This window comes from Cheilinus undulatus, linkage group 14 (assembly GCF_018320785.1).
Source record: "Cheilinus undulatus linkage group 14, ASM1832078v1, whole genome shotgun sequence".
NCBI lineage: Eukaryota > Metazoa > Chordata > Actinopteri > Labriformes > Labridae > Cheilinus > Cheilinus undulatus.
In genome coordinates, this window is record NC_054878.1 from 39,655,141 (window position 1) to 39,671,132 (window position 15,992).

At 39.4% G+C, this 15,992-nt stretch overlaps 1 protein-coding gene across 1 annotated transcript in view; it reads left to right on the forward strand.

The window, feature by feature from the left end:
- tbc1d32 (TBC1 domain family, member 32) overlaps positions 1-15,992 on the forward strand; it is a 134,104-nt gene that overhangs the window by 57,515 nt on the left and 60,597 nt on the right. Inside the window, exons 24-25 of the mRNA XM_041804760.1 lie at positions 8,760-8,882; positions 13,425-13,533. Of these exons, the coding sequence (XP_041660694.1) occupies positions 8,760-8,882; positions 13,425-13,533 (232 nt within the window). The remainder of the gene's footprint in view (positions 1-8,759; positions 8,883-13,424; positions 13,534-15,992) is intronic.

The window sequence follows — 15,992 nt, forward strand, 5'->3', positions numbered from 1 at the left end:
CTCTAAGGAGGAAAGTTGAATCATTCAGCAGGAGTCAAGTCTGTTTGAGAGTACAGACTGAAATCCTTTACATAAATAGCAATTCCCCAGCCTTGAATGCAAACTTTGCTTTTAAAGGGGGTGAGAGCCGACTCTCTCATAAGTTTGATCCATAACATGTTAAGGCAGCCTCACACCGAACAACTTATCCTTCGATTTCAAAGTTGCAGACAAAATTCCAAAGTCGGCGTGAAATCATGGGAGTTTTGCTAAAGTGTAAAGTAAAATGATTTATTGTTCACAGGCCTGCCCACAGAACATGATCTATCCAGCTGTGATTTATTGATGATGTCTGTGCATATGTGCTGGGTCAGTAGCAGGGTGCTAGTGTCTTGGCTAACAGTTCTGTTATTTTGAAAAGTATGTCAAGCTGTTGCTGAAGTCTTTCTTTTTTTTTTTTTTTCTTTTTAAGATTTAATTTTGGACTTTTTCGTGCCTTTATTAGTTAGAGGAGGACAGTGGATGGACTCAGAAACGGGAAAGAGTGGGGAGAGACATGTGGGAAATGGTACCACAGGCCGGATTTGAACCTGTGTTGATGGATTCTGATGAATTATTTATTTGTGCTATCACCTTTTAAAAAATGTTTTCTGTGCATTTTTTCTATGATTTATGCCACTTTTAACCCTTTTCTGATGTTTGTTCCTCTTTTTTGTAACTTTTAACCCATTTGGGCAACCATTTTTCCCCATGTACACTTTTCGTCCATTTGGTTTTGCCACATCCAGCCCATTTCGCCACTTCTTTTTGGCACTTCTATCCCATTTTTTTTTTTTGCCAATTTTTGTCACTTTCTTTATTGCTACTTTTAAACTCCCCCTTTTTTTTGTCAATTTCTGCCCTTTTCTTCACTTTCCTGTCACTTATCAAAAGATTTTTGCTGCCTTTAACCCTTTTTTGCCATTTTTAGCCGATGTTTCCCTTTTCTTTTGGCCAGTTTAGACACAATTTTGCAAATCAATCCATTTTTGAAACTTATTTTTTGGCATTTTTATCCCTTTTGCCGCTTTTTGCCCAAAGTTTGCCACTTATTTTTAATATGTAATTATTCTCCATTCTAAATTGTCTCACTTTTTTCTGCTTTATTTTCTGGCATCCTGACATTCGTGCACATCATGGCCTAGCTTTGAAGTCTGACATACTTGACAAATCATCCTCATTGTTAACATGAATAATGTTCATTCGTTAAAAGGGGTTTACATCTTTCAAAACTATAGCATAAATTTAAAAAATGGCTGCTTTGATAAGAGTGGCTGTTGTTCAGGTTAAAAATAAGATATGGATATCACAGCTTAACTTTACAATGGACCATGATTTTGCTGACCCCCAATTTGGCTGGGCCGCATAAAGCTCTCCCCTTTATCTCGCCGAATGGGGGGCCTTGATTGTTTGGCCCTTGTAATGTCTAATAAGCCAGCTGTCAAAGCAGCCTTTCCTGTCCTCGGGTTAGTGGTAACACTAAAAACTAGTACAGGCTACCTTGCAACCTTGAAAAGTGCAACTGAGTTTATAAAGTACTTGTTCTAATTTGTTGAGGAAGGTGTAGTTAAACATTTGATCTCTGTCTGATATAAAACCTTGCAAACCTTTAGGAGATGTGCAGGTTTTCTGTACTCTTTTACACCTTTAGAAAGGGTTCCTGTTCATCACCACATTTCTTTTCCTTTGCATTACTGCATCTTTGATTTCATGACTGATTTAAACATGCTCTCCTGACTGTCAATGGTTTAAGGCCTCCCAAATGGTGCATCCATAAAGATGACCATTTGCATCTTACTTCAGGCATGACTAATCAATCAGAAGCATGATCATTACTCAGACCGGCGAGCAGATTATTGTTTTTGATTGGTTTGCGTGCGTGTCCTCTGATGCATGTGGCCACATCATAAAGAGAGTAATCATCTGTCATGAGTGGGCGTTTCAATGCACGTCTTCCACTTCAAGATAAAGTGAGCTGTAGTCCTTGTCAGAATGAATGACACCAAGTTAAGATCCAAGGGGAGATGGATGAAGTGATTTAGATAATCTTCTACATACAGCCTCCGTGTTTTCCCTTGTATCCTTGGATAGAAACTAAATGAGTGCCTCACTTTTAAGCAAGATGTAACAAGTCTGAAATAAAGTGGAGAAATCAGATTAAATAGTTGGCTACTAAATCACGTCTTCTTTTTACAGTAATTTCTGCCAAATGAGCACTGATTCCCCACTGTTCTACGTCTTGTTGTTAATTAGCCTTCATTCATTACCCATATCTTGCCTCCTGTGAAGCTAAATGTGTGTTTTAATTTGTGCCAAGCCCTTCAAATTGTACAAAAAAGCTCAACTTGCTGACCACTTACTTTGGTAAAAAGCGAGCCCCTCAGAAAATGGACTGTCAGCATTAGCTGCTGTGATATCTTATCAAAACCAGTGTTGAAATTATCTGACTTTTTCATAAAATTAAGTTGTCTTTTCATCCAATTTTGCTGAAGGTGCAGGACCTTTAATATGTCTGCCTGAGGAGATAAGATACATGAGATAAGATTATTGATTTGGAGGAGGGACACGAGCAGTAAAAGGACAGATACAAGGGCCATTAAATGAATCAGAATAGGAGCATGAAGGGAAGCGCAAACCTGGCATTAAGCATTTACAGGGCAGTCAAATATATGACTTTATCCATTGGTTTCTTGGAATTTAAATGCTTCAGGTGAAAAAACAGGCAACAAAACAGTTAATGTGATATTAAAAATCAGTTTTAGTTGCTGTTCACGAAAACTAGACCTGTAGTTGTACAGTCACTCTTCACCCCAGCTAATAGAAGAAACCCATCAAGGAGACAAACTGGAAGGTTAGGGAAAAGGTTCCCTGCTGCTTTGTTTCAAACAGAGAGAGGGTCAAAAGGCCTGACAGTCTCTCAGCCTCTCGCTGTGCTGCTGACAGGATGACTGACTTGAGCTGTCAATCAAACACAAACCCAAACTACTGCCCGGCAACATCAGGAGACGAGGCAGCTGTTATAAAAGAGAGAGATGTGCAACACAAGGACAAATGCACCAAACAACATGCTGAGCTTGACGCTACAGCTATGTAAGAACAAGAACACGTGCATCGAGGGATGGAGGTGACATTTAGTGAAAAGCAGAAGAGTTGTGTAGAACCACCTTTTAAATGTATAAAAATAACACTGACATTTCTGTTCATGTCATTCTGCATTTAAACTTAATGTAGAAATGATTAAAGACCATAGACAGATAGAGACGAGGGATGCAGTGTTGTCAGTGTTCATTTAAGTCCATCACATGACAGGAATAGTATACTTAAAAGTGCACACAAGTGGCAAAACTTTTCTTTCTTTCAAAGGTTTTGCACTTTAGACGCTTTGAGAACTACATTTACAGAAACAAAATCATGCTGACAAGTTGTTTAAAGGATCAGTACCACTTGGTTTCTTATTGCTTGGTGCTTGAGACAGGAGGTCTTTCTTTACCCTCACAATGGGCGTGATGAATGAAAAGAAGGGACATGTGAATGAATTGGCTTAACTAGGACTTGGTGACATTGCCTAAAAGTTATATGACAGTATTTTTCCCCTTTGCAGTCGCAGTATTATATTAAAGTACTACAAAATTTAAACATGAAATGATTTTAAATGCATAGTCAGGTGTTGCAACCCCCTTCTCCCTCTAAACCAAACCTGTGATGGGATACTTACTCATGTCAAAGCAAAAGCTCACATGAAATGTTCTTGTGAGTCTCTCTGTGTTCACTACGATGTAACTCTGTAATAACTTTGACTTATTGTGAAGAACTTCTTGTTGTTTATCTTCACTTTAATTTAGTTTTAGGAGCAGTGCTGGTGAGTGTACAGAACAACCATGTTTACAGCTGCTTCTCTGACCTCATCTAAAGGGATTTTTGAAGTTGAGTTGTATGAGATGCTTGGCTATAGTAGTGGCATTTGCCTCCAGGGATTTCTGTGAAAGTTGCTCCAGTAGTTATTACGAGCTCTGAGAGATCTGGCACATACTGGCTGTAGATGGGATTGTTTTTTTTCGCGTGGTTTGACAAGTTTTACATAAAAATGGGCCATGCTCGCCTATACGCTGTGTTGAAAATGTCGAAAAAGCAATTTATTTTCCCCCCAAAAACCCCCTCTGTTTAAAGCACCAATTTACGATGCAGCTTTCACCATTTTGTCTCCTTCCACTGCACACTGATATCCTCTGATCAGCTCTGTGGGTCTGCGGGCTTCCACAGGCATAATAACACCACACCAAGCTAAAACAAAGATAATATGAGCGGTTTGACTCAAGTGATGAGGTTTTTTTTTGTAAAGTTAGTCATGAGTTATCTTCAAACAGTTGTTTAAAGTCAGGTATATACTGCGCGAATTTCATCTGATTCAGCCACAAATTTTGAGTCGCACAACTCGCTTGGAAGTTGCACCGACTTTTAGTCGAATCGTGCGTCGTTTGTCGTACTGTGTACGGAGGGATACAACAGCTGACCACGACCCAACTACAGCCTGATTAGCTGCTCCTGACTGGTTGGATCGATTTCTGACATGTTTGATATTTTGGTCATACAACTCCATGCACTCCCACAATGAGAGCAGAATCCTCAACTTTTGGGTATTTCTTTTGTGAACTTTTAGACTGCATCTTAAATCGTCATGGCAACAGGAGTATTGACTTCCTAATGCCTACCCTCCCACCCGGATAATAAAGGAAATAAACAAGCAGGAAATATTTCTAACCATGGAACTGTAGTTGACACGAGTGGTGATGCTGTTTGTTTGTGTGGAACATAGAGAGAGAGCAAGGATATGACTGGATACAACTTTAAACTCAGTGTGTGAGACTTTTGCAAAGGCAACTCTGCAGATTTTTGTCACAGTCCATCCCAACTTCACCATTGCAGTGTGAACACATCAATCGTGCACAGTGGTTATACGTCATAAGCAATTCAGTGCTAAACATGTGTTTTACTATTTTGCTGTGCTTCATGTCAAGTACATCGTCACAAACAGGGGATTTTTGGCTTGTTACTTGGTTGTTCTTCAGTGCCAGAGTGAAACATGCTGATGACTGGACTCAGACTGAGGTTTGTCCAACACATATCACTGATTCGCTAATAGTGGCATTGGTACCAGCTCTTAAGTGCACTCCAACACAATGTGTGCATATACTGTAAAGGGCTGATGACAATGTTGATAAATTACATTTACTGGTAATGGTGCTACCAGCACTAGACTTAACATCAGTATTGGTAGATATTGACACTTTGGGTTCTGTAAACAAAAAGCTAAGAACAGCAAACCCATCTTTTTTGGAAGTGTATTTATATATGGGGAAATATTCTATTTTTGTTAAATAATTGTTCAGGAATAGCTCACATTTACACCTTTAGATATGAACACAAGCTAGTAGACCTAACTGTTGTTAGAGAATATGTTGTTTTTACTGGGCAGAATGAGTCATCTGTTGGCTTTGATTTACTGGTCAGATGTCAAAGAAAATATTGGCAGTGTGGGAGTCTTTTCTCTGAGACAGATCTGCACCATGCTGTAAGAGACATGTCCCAGTGACATTTGTAGGCGAGGGACTGATAACAACAGTTTAAAATACCAAATCTTATAGCTAATTGAAATACAGACATGAAGAATTACGATGAGCTATTCAAAAAATGGTACCGGAATCATAATGGGCTGAAACATTGGTAGTCAAGCCTGATTTTCACAATTTGTGCATCCCTTACTGTAAGAGATAGAAGCAGCTACTGTACCATGCTGATTTATACTTTTTTAAAATGTGACTTTTTTGAAAAAAAAAAACATCTCAGAAGAATAATTTGCAGGGTTAATATTGCAGATGAGACAAACAAACATTAAGCAAATTGTTCTGATCACTGCTGCACACTGGTGTCACACATACAGCACCTTTCTAACGAGCACTTCCGTGCAGTTTATGTTTGAGAAAATATGCAGAACAGCTGGCAGATTGTTTTCATATTTGGAGCTGCCAGACTATTAAGCCATACTGGCAGGAGGTAACACAAAGCGGTTTTAGTGACAGGATCCACTGCTCTTTTTTTTTCAGCATATTGGGAAATATGGCAGCATGCTCACTGGTTCAAGATAAACTTCTATTATGAATATTAGCTGCAGCAAAAAGGCTTTAAAAACCTCCAGCGAAGACTGAGAGGAGGAAATAACTGATCCAAAATGTAAAAAGCTGGGAGTCTTTTCTGTTGGTTAAAAGTTGCTTAAGTATTCAATCATTTGTTCCACTATTTTTGCAGCTGGCTATTTAGCGAAGCTTTCACCAACTTGAAAACTTGTCAGATATTTACTCTGGTGTGACCTCTTGCTCAGTCACTTTTTCTTTTTCTCCTCTTAGCGTTGGCTGTTGTATTTAACTGTACACAGTGAATCATAACCAGTGCTGTTAAGCCACCTGATTTTCTTGTAATAGAACTGTATCTCACTGATACACAGCACTGAAAATAGAAGACCAGGGCACTCAGTGAAAATGAAAGGTACTAGGGCTGGGCAATTAATCGAAAATTTGCAGTATGGCCTGCTGCGATTTTCAACTCGCAAAATGTTCAACATTTCTTTGACCCAAAATTTTTGTCAAAATACCAGTTTTTTACTTTTTTTTTTTTACAGCAGAGACGTCATGCATGACATATCATGCAATAATTGAGGTGTCATTTTTAGAATAGTCTACAAAAAATCATACTTTCTTCTACTTTTTTCTTATTAAATATAAGGATGACAAAATCCCTTCAATGTAGTGTTTCATATCCAATTTGCAATACACGTCAAAATCATCAGAATTAGATATTTTTAAAGAATTGTTCAGGCCTTGTTTAGGAATAAAAGAAAGTTGAGGAATAATTGCATATCAAATCAAAATTGCAATATTGGGGAAAAAATCACAATTGGATTGTTTTCCAAAATCATTCAGCCCTAATAGGTACTGTACCATTCATACTTTTCAGTCACATAGCTGAATCTTGACACATGAGGCCAAAGTCTGGTTCCATCTGGACATTGTGAAAACAGCTGTACTGTTCCAGGGCACTAGGCCAAGTACACTTAAAGTGGTGGGCATGAGCCATGTAGATTTGGGCACATACGCAGGAGATGTAAACTCAGCTGAACCAGAGAACTGGGTACTCTTCAACTTAAAGAGCTATAAAGGTAACCTATATCTCCTTTCTTTTTCAAAATCTAGCATGAACCCATGCTGTCCTCTAAGCTTCATGGTAGATGTGGAAGTAAGAAGGAGGTCGCTGTTTACATCTTTAGAATAATAAAAACATCCATAGTAGCATGAAGGACACACTCCAGTGTCTGCTAGGAGCTTAAGCAAATGTCGACATGAGTGGTTGACATGGTTGTCTCTTCTTCTTTCTTCTTAGTGGTGGATTTTAGAACCAGCTACACTACATAGACAAAAGTATTCTGCAGTCAGGCGAGTAATGTTCTCCTGGCATCCACCAAACCCAGACTTTCCCATCTGACAGCCAAACAGAGACTCATGATTGTCACTCCACAGAACACGTTTCCACTGCTCCACAGCCCAGTGTTGGTGTGCTTTACACCACCCCATCCAATGTTGGCTTTAGAGCCAGTGATGTTAGCCTTGCATGTAGATGTTTGGCCATGGAAACCTATTCAGTGAAGCTCCTGCAGCACAGTGTTTTGCTTACATTGGTGCAGAATTTTCAGCTATGGAATCAGCAGAGTGTTGGCAACTTTTCTGCACCATGCACCTTTGCAGTCATTGACCCCACTCTGTGATTTTATGTGGACTTCCGCTTCATGGCTATGTTGCTGTTGTTCCTAAACGCTTCCATTTTCTAATATCACTCACAGTTGGCTGTGGAATATCCAACAGGGATGAAAATTCATAACCATCTGATTGTAAAGGTGGCATCCATCACAGTACAACACTTGAGGTCACCGCTTTTCAGAACGACCCTTTTGTATCACAAATGTTTGTAAATGGAGACTGCATGGCTAAGTGCTTGATTTTATACACCGGGGAGGAGGTAGCAATTATGCACATGTTGGTGCAGAACAATCATGCCTGATGTGAAAACGCCCCAAGTATTTGCTGACCCGTGACTCTAAATGGAGCACCACATCTGTCTCTCTTTTGCTAGTGGCAGGATCAAAAAAGCATTATTGAAGATTTTGATTTTACTTGGACATGGTTACCCATCTTTTCTCTGACGGAAATTTGGATAATGTGAGCTGATGATCTCAAAGTACAACATGTTTCTGATAATAATATCTAAAGTTAAAAGCCAATGATGGATAATCCAAAGATTTTTCTAAAGCCTCGTCTCTCTACAGGTGTTGAATCATCTAACACACAGATAAAACTCTCTGTTGAGTCTCACAGTGCTGTGGGAGCCTAAAAGCCGGCGTGAGCCCGGTGTCATTACCAGCAATTGAAAATGAACCATGAAGCTCTCCCCAAGGCCTCGTACTTAACAAAGCTTGCATTTGGCAACAGGGAGCTGGTGGGGGGAACAGTGTGCTGACTGATCCAGCAATTCAAATGGAGACTTTGTCTTGGTCTGCAGGTTTCTACCCCGCTGTGCAGCGTGTACAACATTAAAGTCTGAGCTGCTCTTTGCTGCTGTTCCTCTGCAGTATCTCAAAATGCCAGTCCTCCTTTGTGTGATGATGTGTTGTTTGTGTCCACTTGTTTTTCCTGCAGATTGCTCAGTGTGCTCTGCTGTAATCTGGACTCCTTCCTGCTGCTGGAGAGCCAGTACAACATCTGCTCCATGCTGCTGCAGAGTCAGGGGGAGGACGTCACCGAGCCAGACTCAGATGACAGGTAAGAATCAATGACCTCAGTGGTAAATATGTGTGTTTTAGCAATGACAGCTACTTAAAAAAACACAAGAGTTGTCTATTTTGTTGCTTAATTGGTGTTTATTCATTAAAAACAGTGATTCAGCCTTTCTAACTTGCGAAGACATTCTACTTTGCTGAAATAAAGTCACTTTAACTCAAATTCTGCAAGAATTACATTAGAAAAAACATCAAAAGTTATTGTTCCAGCCAAATTTCAAAGTTTAAGTGTCTTTCATGATTACAGAGTAATTAAACTGAAGTTAATTCACAACTAATTTTAACAGCGCTACTGAGAAACAAACACATTTCCTGTGTCAAATGGGATTAGAAGACAAATACAGAAACAGTCTTTTGACAGCCTTAATAATTTGATTTATGTTATATTTTACAACAAAGAAAGGCTTTTGTAAGTAAAACTTTCCCTGACTGATTTATTAATATGCTTAAAGAAAAAGTTCAGTGAGCTTTGAAGAAATTTGCTTTCTTAATTAGACGGACCAAAAGAATATTAGTAAGCCTCTTAGATGTGTATTTTGTACAACTTCTGAGCTGTTAGGTTTTAAGACACAAATTAATGGGAACAGGCTGCATGGTTCAAAAGTATATCTACTCAGAAAGTTTTGTCTTGTTCATTTAGCCTGTAAAGTCACTAAAATGTTGAAGAATGAATGTTTGTTTTCTGCCTTAACCTGACACACCAAATAGACCTCTCCTAGAAGTGTTTGGAAAGGGCAGGGTATTTTCAAAATACTCAGAGGGTGATTGGAGGAACGTTCTGTCTGTCACATTCATAATGGGCCAATAAGGGTGACCTGAAAAAATGAAGTCGTAGGTATGCTAACTTCAGCTATACAGGCTAGCCCTGCCATAGCATTTGAATGGTGTAGCTTATCAGTGGCTAAAATTCATGCCAAAACCTAATGTTAGATGTGCAAAAACACCTTCTCTGCTAAGAGAAGCTTTTAGTGTGGCTCTTTTCTCTTTTTTAAAAAAGTAATGTGGTCCAGGTTTGATTAAACTGCTGCTTTTCTACAGCTATGCCAAGCTAATAGCTATCGGCTTACAGTATAAGCCCCCCCCCCCCCATGATGTATATCATACAGTGATAGAGGATATAGGCTGGAAAAACACCAGATGTATACAGGATCCAGGCTGAGATGCTCAAGACAAGTGGGCAGGTTGTGAAAGAGCAGTAGGGGTGGCAGTAGCTCAGTCTGTAAGAACAAGGGCTGGGAATCGGAGGGTTGCTGGTTCAAGTCCTTGTCAGACCATATCTGGACTTTGGCGTGGTGCTTGAGAGATGCCAGTTCACTTCTGAGTACTGTCAAAGTGCCCCTGAACCCTCAACAGGTCTTGGCAGCATTTCAGCAAGGCCAAACAACATCTCTCCACTAGTGCAGGTCCATGGTTTTGCATGTAGCATGTTCAACAACCATGCCCTCATATGCCCCGTATGGAGAACAGGCAGCAACCCCACTGACTAAAAGAGACTTGCATGGATACTGCTGAGCAGGAGCCATGACCCACTGCTCCATCACCAGCAGCCTAAACAGTAGGGCTTTACACCTAAAGGGTCTACGTTAGACCACATCTTAGGACTTTGGGTCCTCACTGAGCACTTTCACGAATTCAGTAGCATGAAAACAGGATTAGAGTAGTTAACATCCTGAAGGTGTTTGACTCGTTGAGTCAAGATGTCCTCTTCTGGAGCTCCACATTTCCCATGTTCACTCATCTAGCTGATGTCTGCCCTATATTCTGATACAGACAGTGCTGTTAAGTTTGGTGGCTAGGGTTCAGTACCTGTATGGACTGGATAATGTAGCAGAGTGTCATTTGGTGGTGTCCAGATTGTGAGCTGGACTTTGCTAATGATGCTGTGATCGTTGAAGAGACTGTAGTTATCATCATGTGGGATCTTAACTTGCTGAGTGAGGTGGCTGAAGTGCTAGGAATGCATGTCTCCTGGGCCAGAACAAAGATCCAGGTATTTGGGGACATCTTGGATGCTGCAAACGAATTTCTGTGTTTGAATGGTGAGAGCTTGGAAGTTGTGGAGCAGGTCACCTACCTTGGCAGTAATCCATTCATCCGCTGACTGCAAGGCTGAGATCAACAACAGACTCGCACTTATGCATAAAGCGATGAGTTTGCTGAGCAAGACACTGTGGCGTTCCTGGTATCTGAGCATGTGGACTAAGGTCAGTCTTCAGGTTCTTGGTCCTCCTGGTCTTACTCTACTCTTGTGAGGCCTGGTTGTTGACTGATGGCCAGAAGTGCCAGCTGGACTCCTTTATGAAGACTTCACTTTGGTTCATCCTTGGGTATTGTTGTTAGACTGTGTGTCTAATGCTGACATGTTCAGGAGAACAAGGATTTGAGGGGTCAGCTGCGCTTTTACAGGCACCTGGGTGGCTTTCCCAGGCCTGATTCAGCGCACCGTATACTGGGTGCCCAGAACCCAGTGGGCTGCTCCAGACGCATGGGCAACTGTGGGTGTCAAGGAGGGGGCAGCTGCGAGATGGGGCATGGACTTGGAGCAGGCCTGGAGGATAGCCACCCTGAGGCCAGAGCAGCAGCGGCAAAGTGCCGGACTGGCATATGCTCCTATACCTGACCTGAGCTCATGGATGATATACGCCAAAGGGTTCTGAGATTGAGTTCATAGCCAGTAGTCCATTCAAACCTTTATATTAGATTACAGTGCATGATATGATTCCTGAGAGATTATATTTTTAAAAACATGCCAAAAATGTGCAAATTTGATAAAAGCCCCCAGAGCTGATAAGCCGGCCTCATCCTGGGTCACCAAACTTATGGGAATATTAAATGGTAATCGCCACTAGGCCTTAATGTAGAAACCCTCATCATGCTTCCTTCTTTTACACTCTTCCCCTACAAGGAAGTTCAGTCAAATCTAATGACTGATGTTTTTCAGACTTTTAGACGTGTGCTTTTTCCATACTGAGCACACTTGAAGTACACAAAGCCGTATTCTCCCCAGTTCAGTGGAGGCTTTTTGCTCCTCTCTGCATCATCTGCATATGACAGAACACTTTCAAACTTAGTCATTGCTCAGGATGAGAAATTGTTTGTTTGTTTTCAATGTCACAAATAAAATGGAATAAAGTGAAAAGTGAGTGAAAAGGCCATTTCTGAAAGTGGGTATTCAAAAGCCCCCCTCTCTCCTGGTAATGGCTGGCAGAGCTGTGGCTGTTGGTTATGAATGAAAATGGCCCTGAAATGCCAACTCGCATTACATTTAGGAGAATGATGACTTGTTAATTTATTCTCCCATCTCCCATTCCTGGCCCTCTCTTTTCCTCATGCCCCTATTATCATCACAGATATCATCAGATCTTTTTTCGTATGTCAGTCCCCTCTCTTCCTCACCCACTTTTCACTTCTGTTCAATGTTTTTTACATTTTACTTTGTGACGTCTGACTTTTTTCTCATTTTGTCCTTCTATTTTTTGCTGTGGCCTTTCAAAAAATCAATGAAGCTTTCCAAAACATCTAAAGTACTTTGTAAGAGAAATCAGCATGTTTTATCCGACCCCTGCAGTTTGATTTCATTGGTATAACTCACAAAGCAAAATATGCAAATTAGATTTTGTGGCAAACAAGCCCTTGGAAAGACCAATGCTTAAAAAATAGTCTGCTTTATTACTAATTTCTGTCAAAATGACTTCAGCTAAAAGAGAGAGCTGACACCAGTTCGACCCTAAAGTGCTTTCATAGTTTGACTTTTCTCTAATCTTATCTGAATTCAAACATGCAATCCCTCCTCTTTTTTAACTTGCCTTTCAGCACTAATACAGTCAGAGGCTTCAAACTCTGCACAGTCTTTCATAAAGCTTTCAAATCAAGTTGTTTGAGCTAATAAAAACTGGGGGCTTTCATAGAGTTGGTTAATTGAGATGTCATAATGATTTACCTTGCACTTTTCTCTAAAATGAGTGTGGGACTCTTCACAAAAGAAGAGTTACATACTTTGTTTTAATGACAGGGAATATTGTCTTTATTAAACTCATGCATTTTCACTACATTGATGTTCTGTGAGATGAAAATAGTCCATTTAAAAGAAAAATAGAATAAATTAAATACTTGAAAATCTTAAAATTTCCATGGCAGTATATGAAGGAGACTGCAGACAAATGAAACTCATTTGTTAATACTGAAACTAGCAAAGTTTCCAGGACTAAAATGATATCAAATTAAACATGAATTTCTCCAAAAGGTGTTTAAATGATTAAGAAATAAACTCTCTGATTTGCTCAGTTTATCCCATAATTTACAAGAACAATAGGAGCCTTTACCGGGATAAACATTTGCCCCCAAAAAGTCTGAAATCTTAGAATGAAATGACCAAAAATGTTTCTAATGTTCTGCTGCATTTCATATTTATTATATGCTCCAGCACACAAATTATATAGTGCAGTGTCCCTGATGAAATTATGGCCCAGGAGAAGTGAGTGATTTTCTTCTTATCCCATTTCCCTTTTTTGTGAAACCCTCTCAGGGAGTTCATCATCGACAGTCTCTCTGTGGAGAGGAATCACGTTCTGGTTCGTGTCAGCGTGGTGGGAGGTCCGTCTGAGAGGAAACTTCCTCCTCGAGCTCTGCAAGAGGTCAGCTGTGCTTTACTTCTTCTAATAACCTGGTTTTACATGAGTACCATCCATGATTGCTCTCAACTATTTGACAAATTAAATTGATTATTGCATAATAGGCATTAAAAATGTAGTATCAGCTGGTTTAAGTTGGAAAAAAATCACTTCATTTTCTTATTTTGAATGTTGTGTGCTTTTAGATATAGAAACCTGTTGAAGCCAGGTGCCCATCAACATTGTTTCTTTTTGTGCTGGCATGTTTTATTTTCAATATGCTGATACACTGTTAAATTTGAAGAACTCAGCATCCCAAGTACAGAAATGCTCTTTTTTTTGCTGTGTCAGCAAAGCTCTAAAGGCTAATTTTTGCTAAAGGCTAATTTTTGCTCTGCATTTGAAATGCATATGGATAGAGCTTTCTCTCTGTACTCTGCACTATTTTTGTCCATATTTCTGCACACTCTCTTGAAAATAACAGATACAGACCAAACATTGCAATACCACCAGTGATCATGGAGGCAGTGTTGAGCAGTGTAGAGGGTCTTGCTGCAGACTGTACATCTCTGACAGACACTCGCACAGACCGTTCATCTGAGTCACCATCTCTGGCAGAATGGAAATACACGCTAAAACTTTTGAAATAAATTTTGATTGAACTTCTGTTTATGGTTCGGGTATGGGTTAAGGTAATGGTACTAACCAAAAGTTAAAAGTTAAAAACCTGATCACAGACTGTTACACACTATTCAAGAGGTATCAAGTCAATCGATAGGCATCTTTGTTATTCATCCTTTTTAATCATTCTTAAATCATTATGTGGCTAGTGATTGTACTTTGATTTTATTAGAAAGTCATGCACCAGCCCACATGGGCGTAAATGACTCTAGAAAAAAAAAATACAAAAGCAACGTCCTAATGAGAGAAAAAGTGCTAAAAGAAGATATCATGTGTCAGTCATTATAACTTGGTTAAGGTTAAGTTAAGGTTAAGGTTGATTCACAGCATGAGAGAAAGCTGAATTGGTTTGATTTTACAATTGTGGTTTTCAAAAATTGAATGAATGATTAAATAAAAACAGAGGCAAATCAGCTCTCTTATGTGCTGTCAGTTCACTTGTTTTTCTGTCAAGGTTGCCTAACATTTCAAGCAGCAAAAAAAAAAGAAAAATTAACCTTGGACAGAAGAACTTCAGCACTTCTTAAGTAGCTGCTGTAATTTTCATGAATCAAAAAAAAAAGCACCTTGTTAAGCGTACCTCAACATCAATCCAACTTACTCAAGGATTTTTCCATCTGAGTCAATCTTAACCTTTTAAACAATCACACCCTGAAGCAAACCAATCCGTCTGTTTTTCTTTTTAGTTTGTGCTTCATGTAATTTATCTGATTCCGTCTGAAGCCTGCAGCCTCTCTCACCCAGCATGTTTTGGGATTCATTACAATTATTTAGGTGTTGTTTACACTGAACGCAGAACAAGAAACTCATTTAGTCTGAGGTCAAGGAAAGGATATGAAAGAGATTTCTAAAAGCGGGAGTGTAAATTAGTTCAGTGAGGTTTTGTTTCATGTCATTCCAGACACATTTTTTTTTTACATGTTTTTCTGGTTTGTTTGAAATGCAGAGAGGAAAAAAGCTTTTTGATATATTAGAGATTGTATGCATTCAGACAACAAAAGGAAAAATCAGTCTCAGTGTGAGGGACAAAAAATGATTGTTAAAGATTTATTAAAACAGATCTGGGCATTTTTTCTTTGCAACATTTTCATACATATACTTTTAATATCAGCAACATCTGCACATTCAGAAGATCTCAATGTTTTCAAGACATCTGACTGAAGAACTGTTTTTTTTAAGTTGGGCAATGATACAGAGAGGGCTTGACATGAACTTTTTTGCTCACCAGCCACTGTGGCTTTTGGCTTTGCCAAGTTACTAGCTACTGACTCAGCATTTCAATAAGGGTTAGGCACTGACTGTTCATCAACTATATACAAAAGAAGATTAACAACTAAAACAGGTGTCATAAACATTTCTAATAGGTCGTTTCCACCGAGCAGTCTGGTTCAGTTTGGTCTGGCACGTACTGTATATGTGATATATGGAAACGTATATGCGACAGACAGGGATATTTGGACTTGACAGAGATTCACACTGTTTCCTAGTCCTGGGATGTTGATGTGTGGAGACAAATCGAGCTGATTTTAAGTACACGAAGCAGAGCTTGCACATCAGCCTGGTTTATCCATGATGAATTAATGTTGAAGATTTGTGAATACGAAGATTTAGATCAGTTGATTCTCTGTATTGTAGCTAGTTATTCATCTACTTCTTACTTTGGGTAACCTGTGAAAAGATCGCTCTGTGGTTGTTTAACGTGTTAGTAAAGCTATGGGCACTTTAAAACGAGATAACTGCACCCAGGATTTCTGATTTAATCTAGTTTGATTTTAACACTAGTTAAACCTTTAGTTTATTTT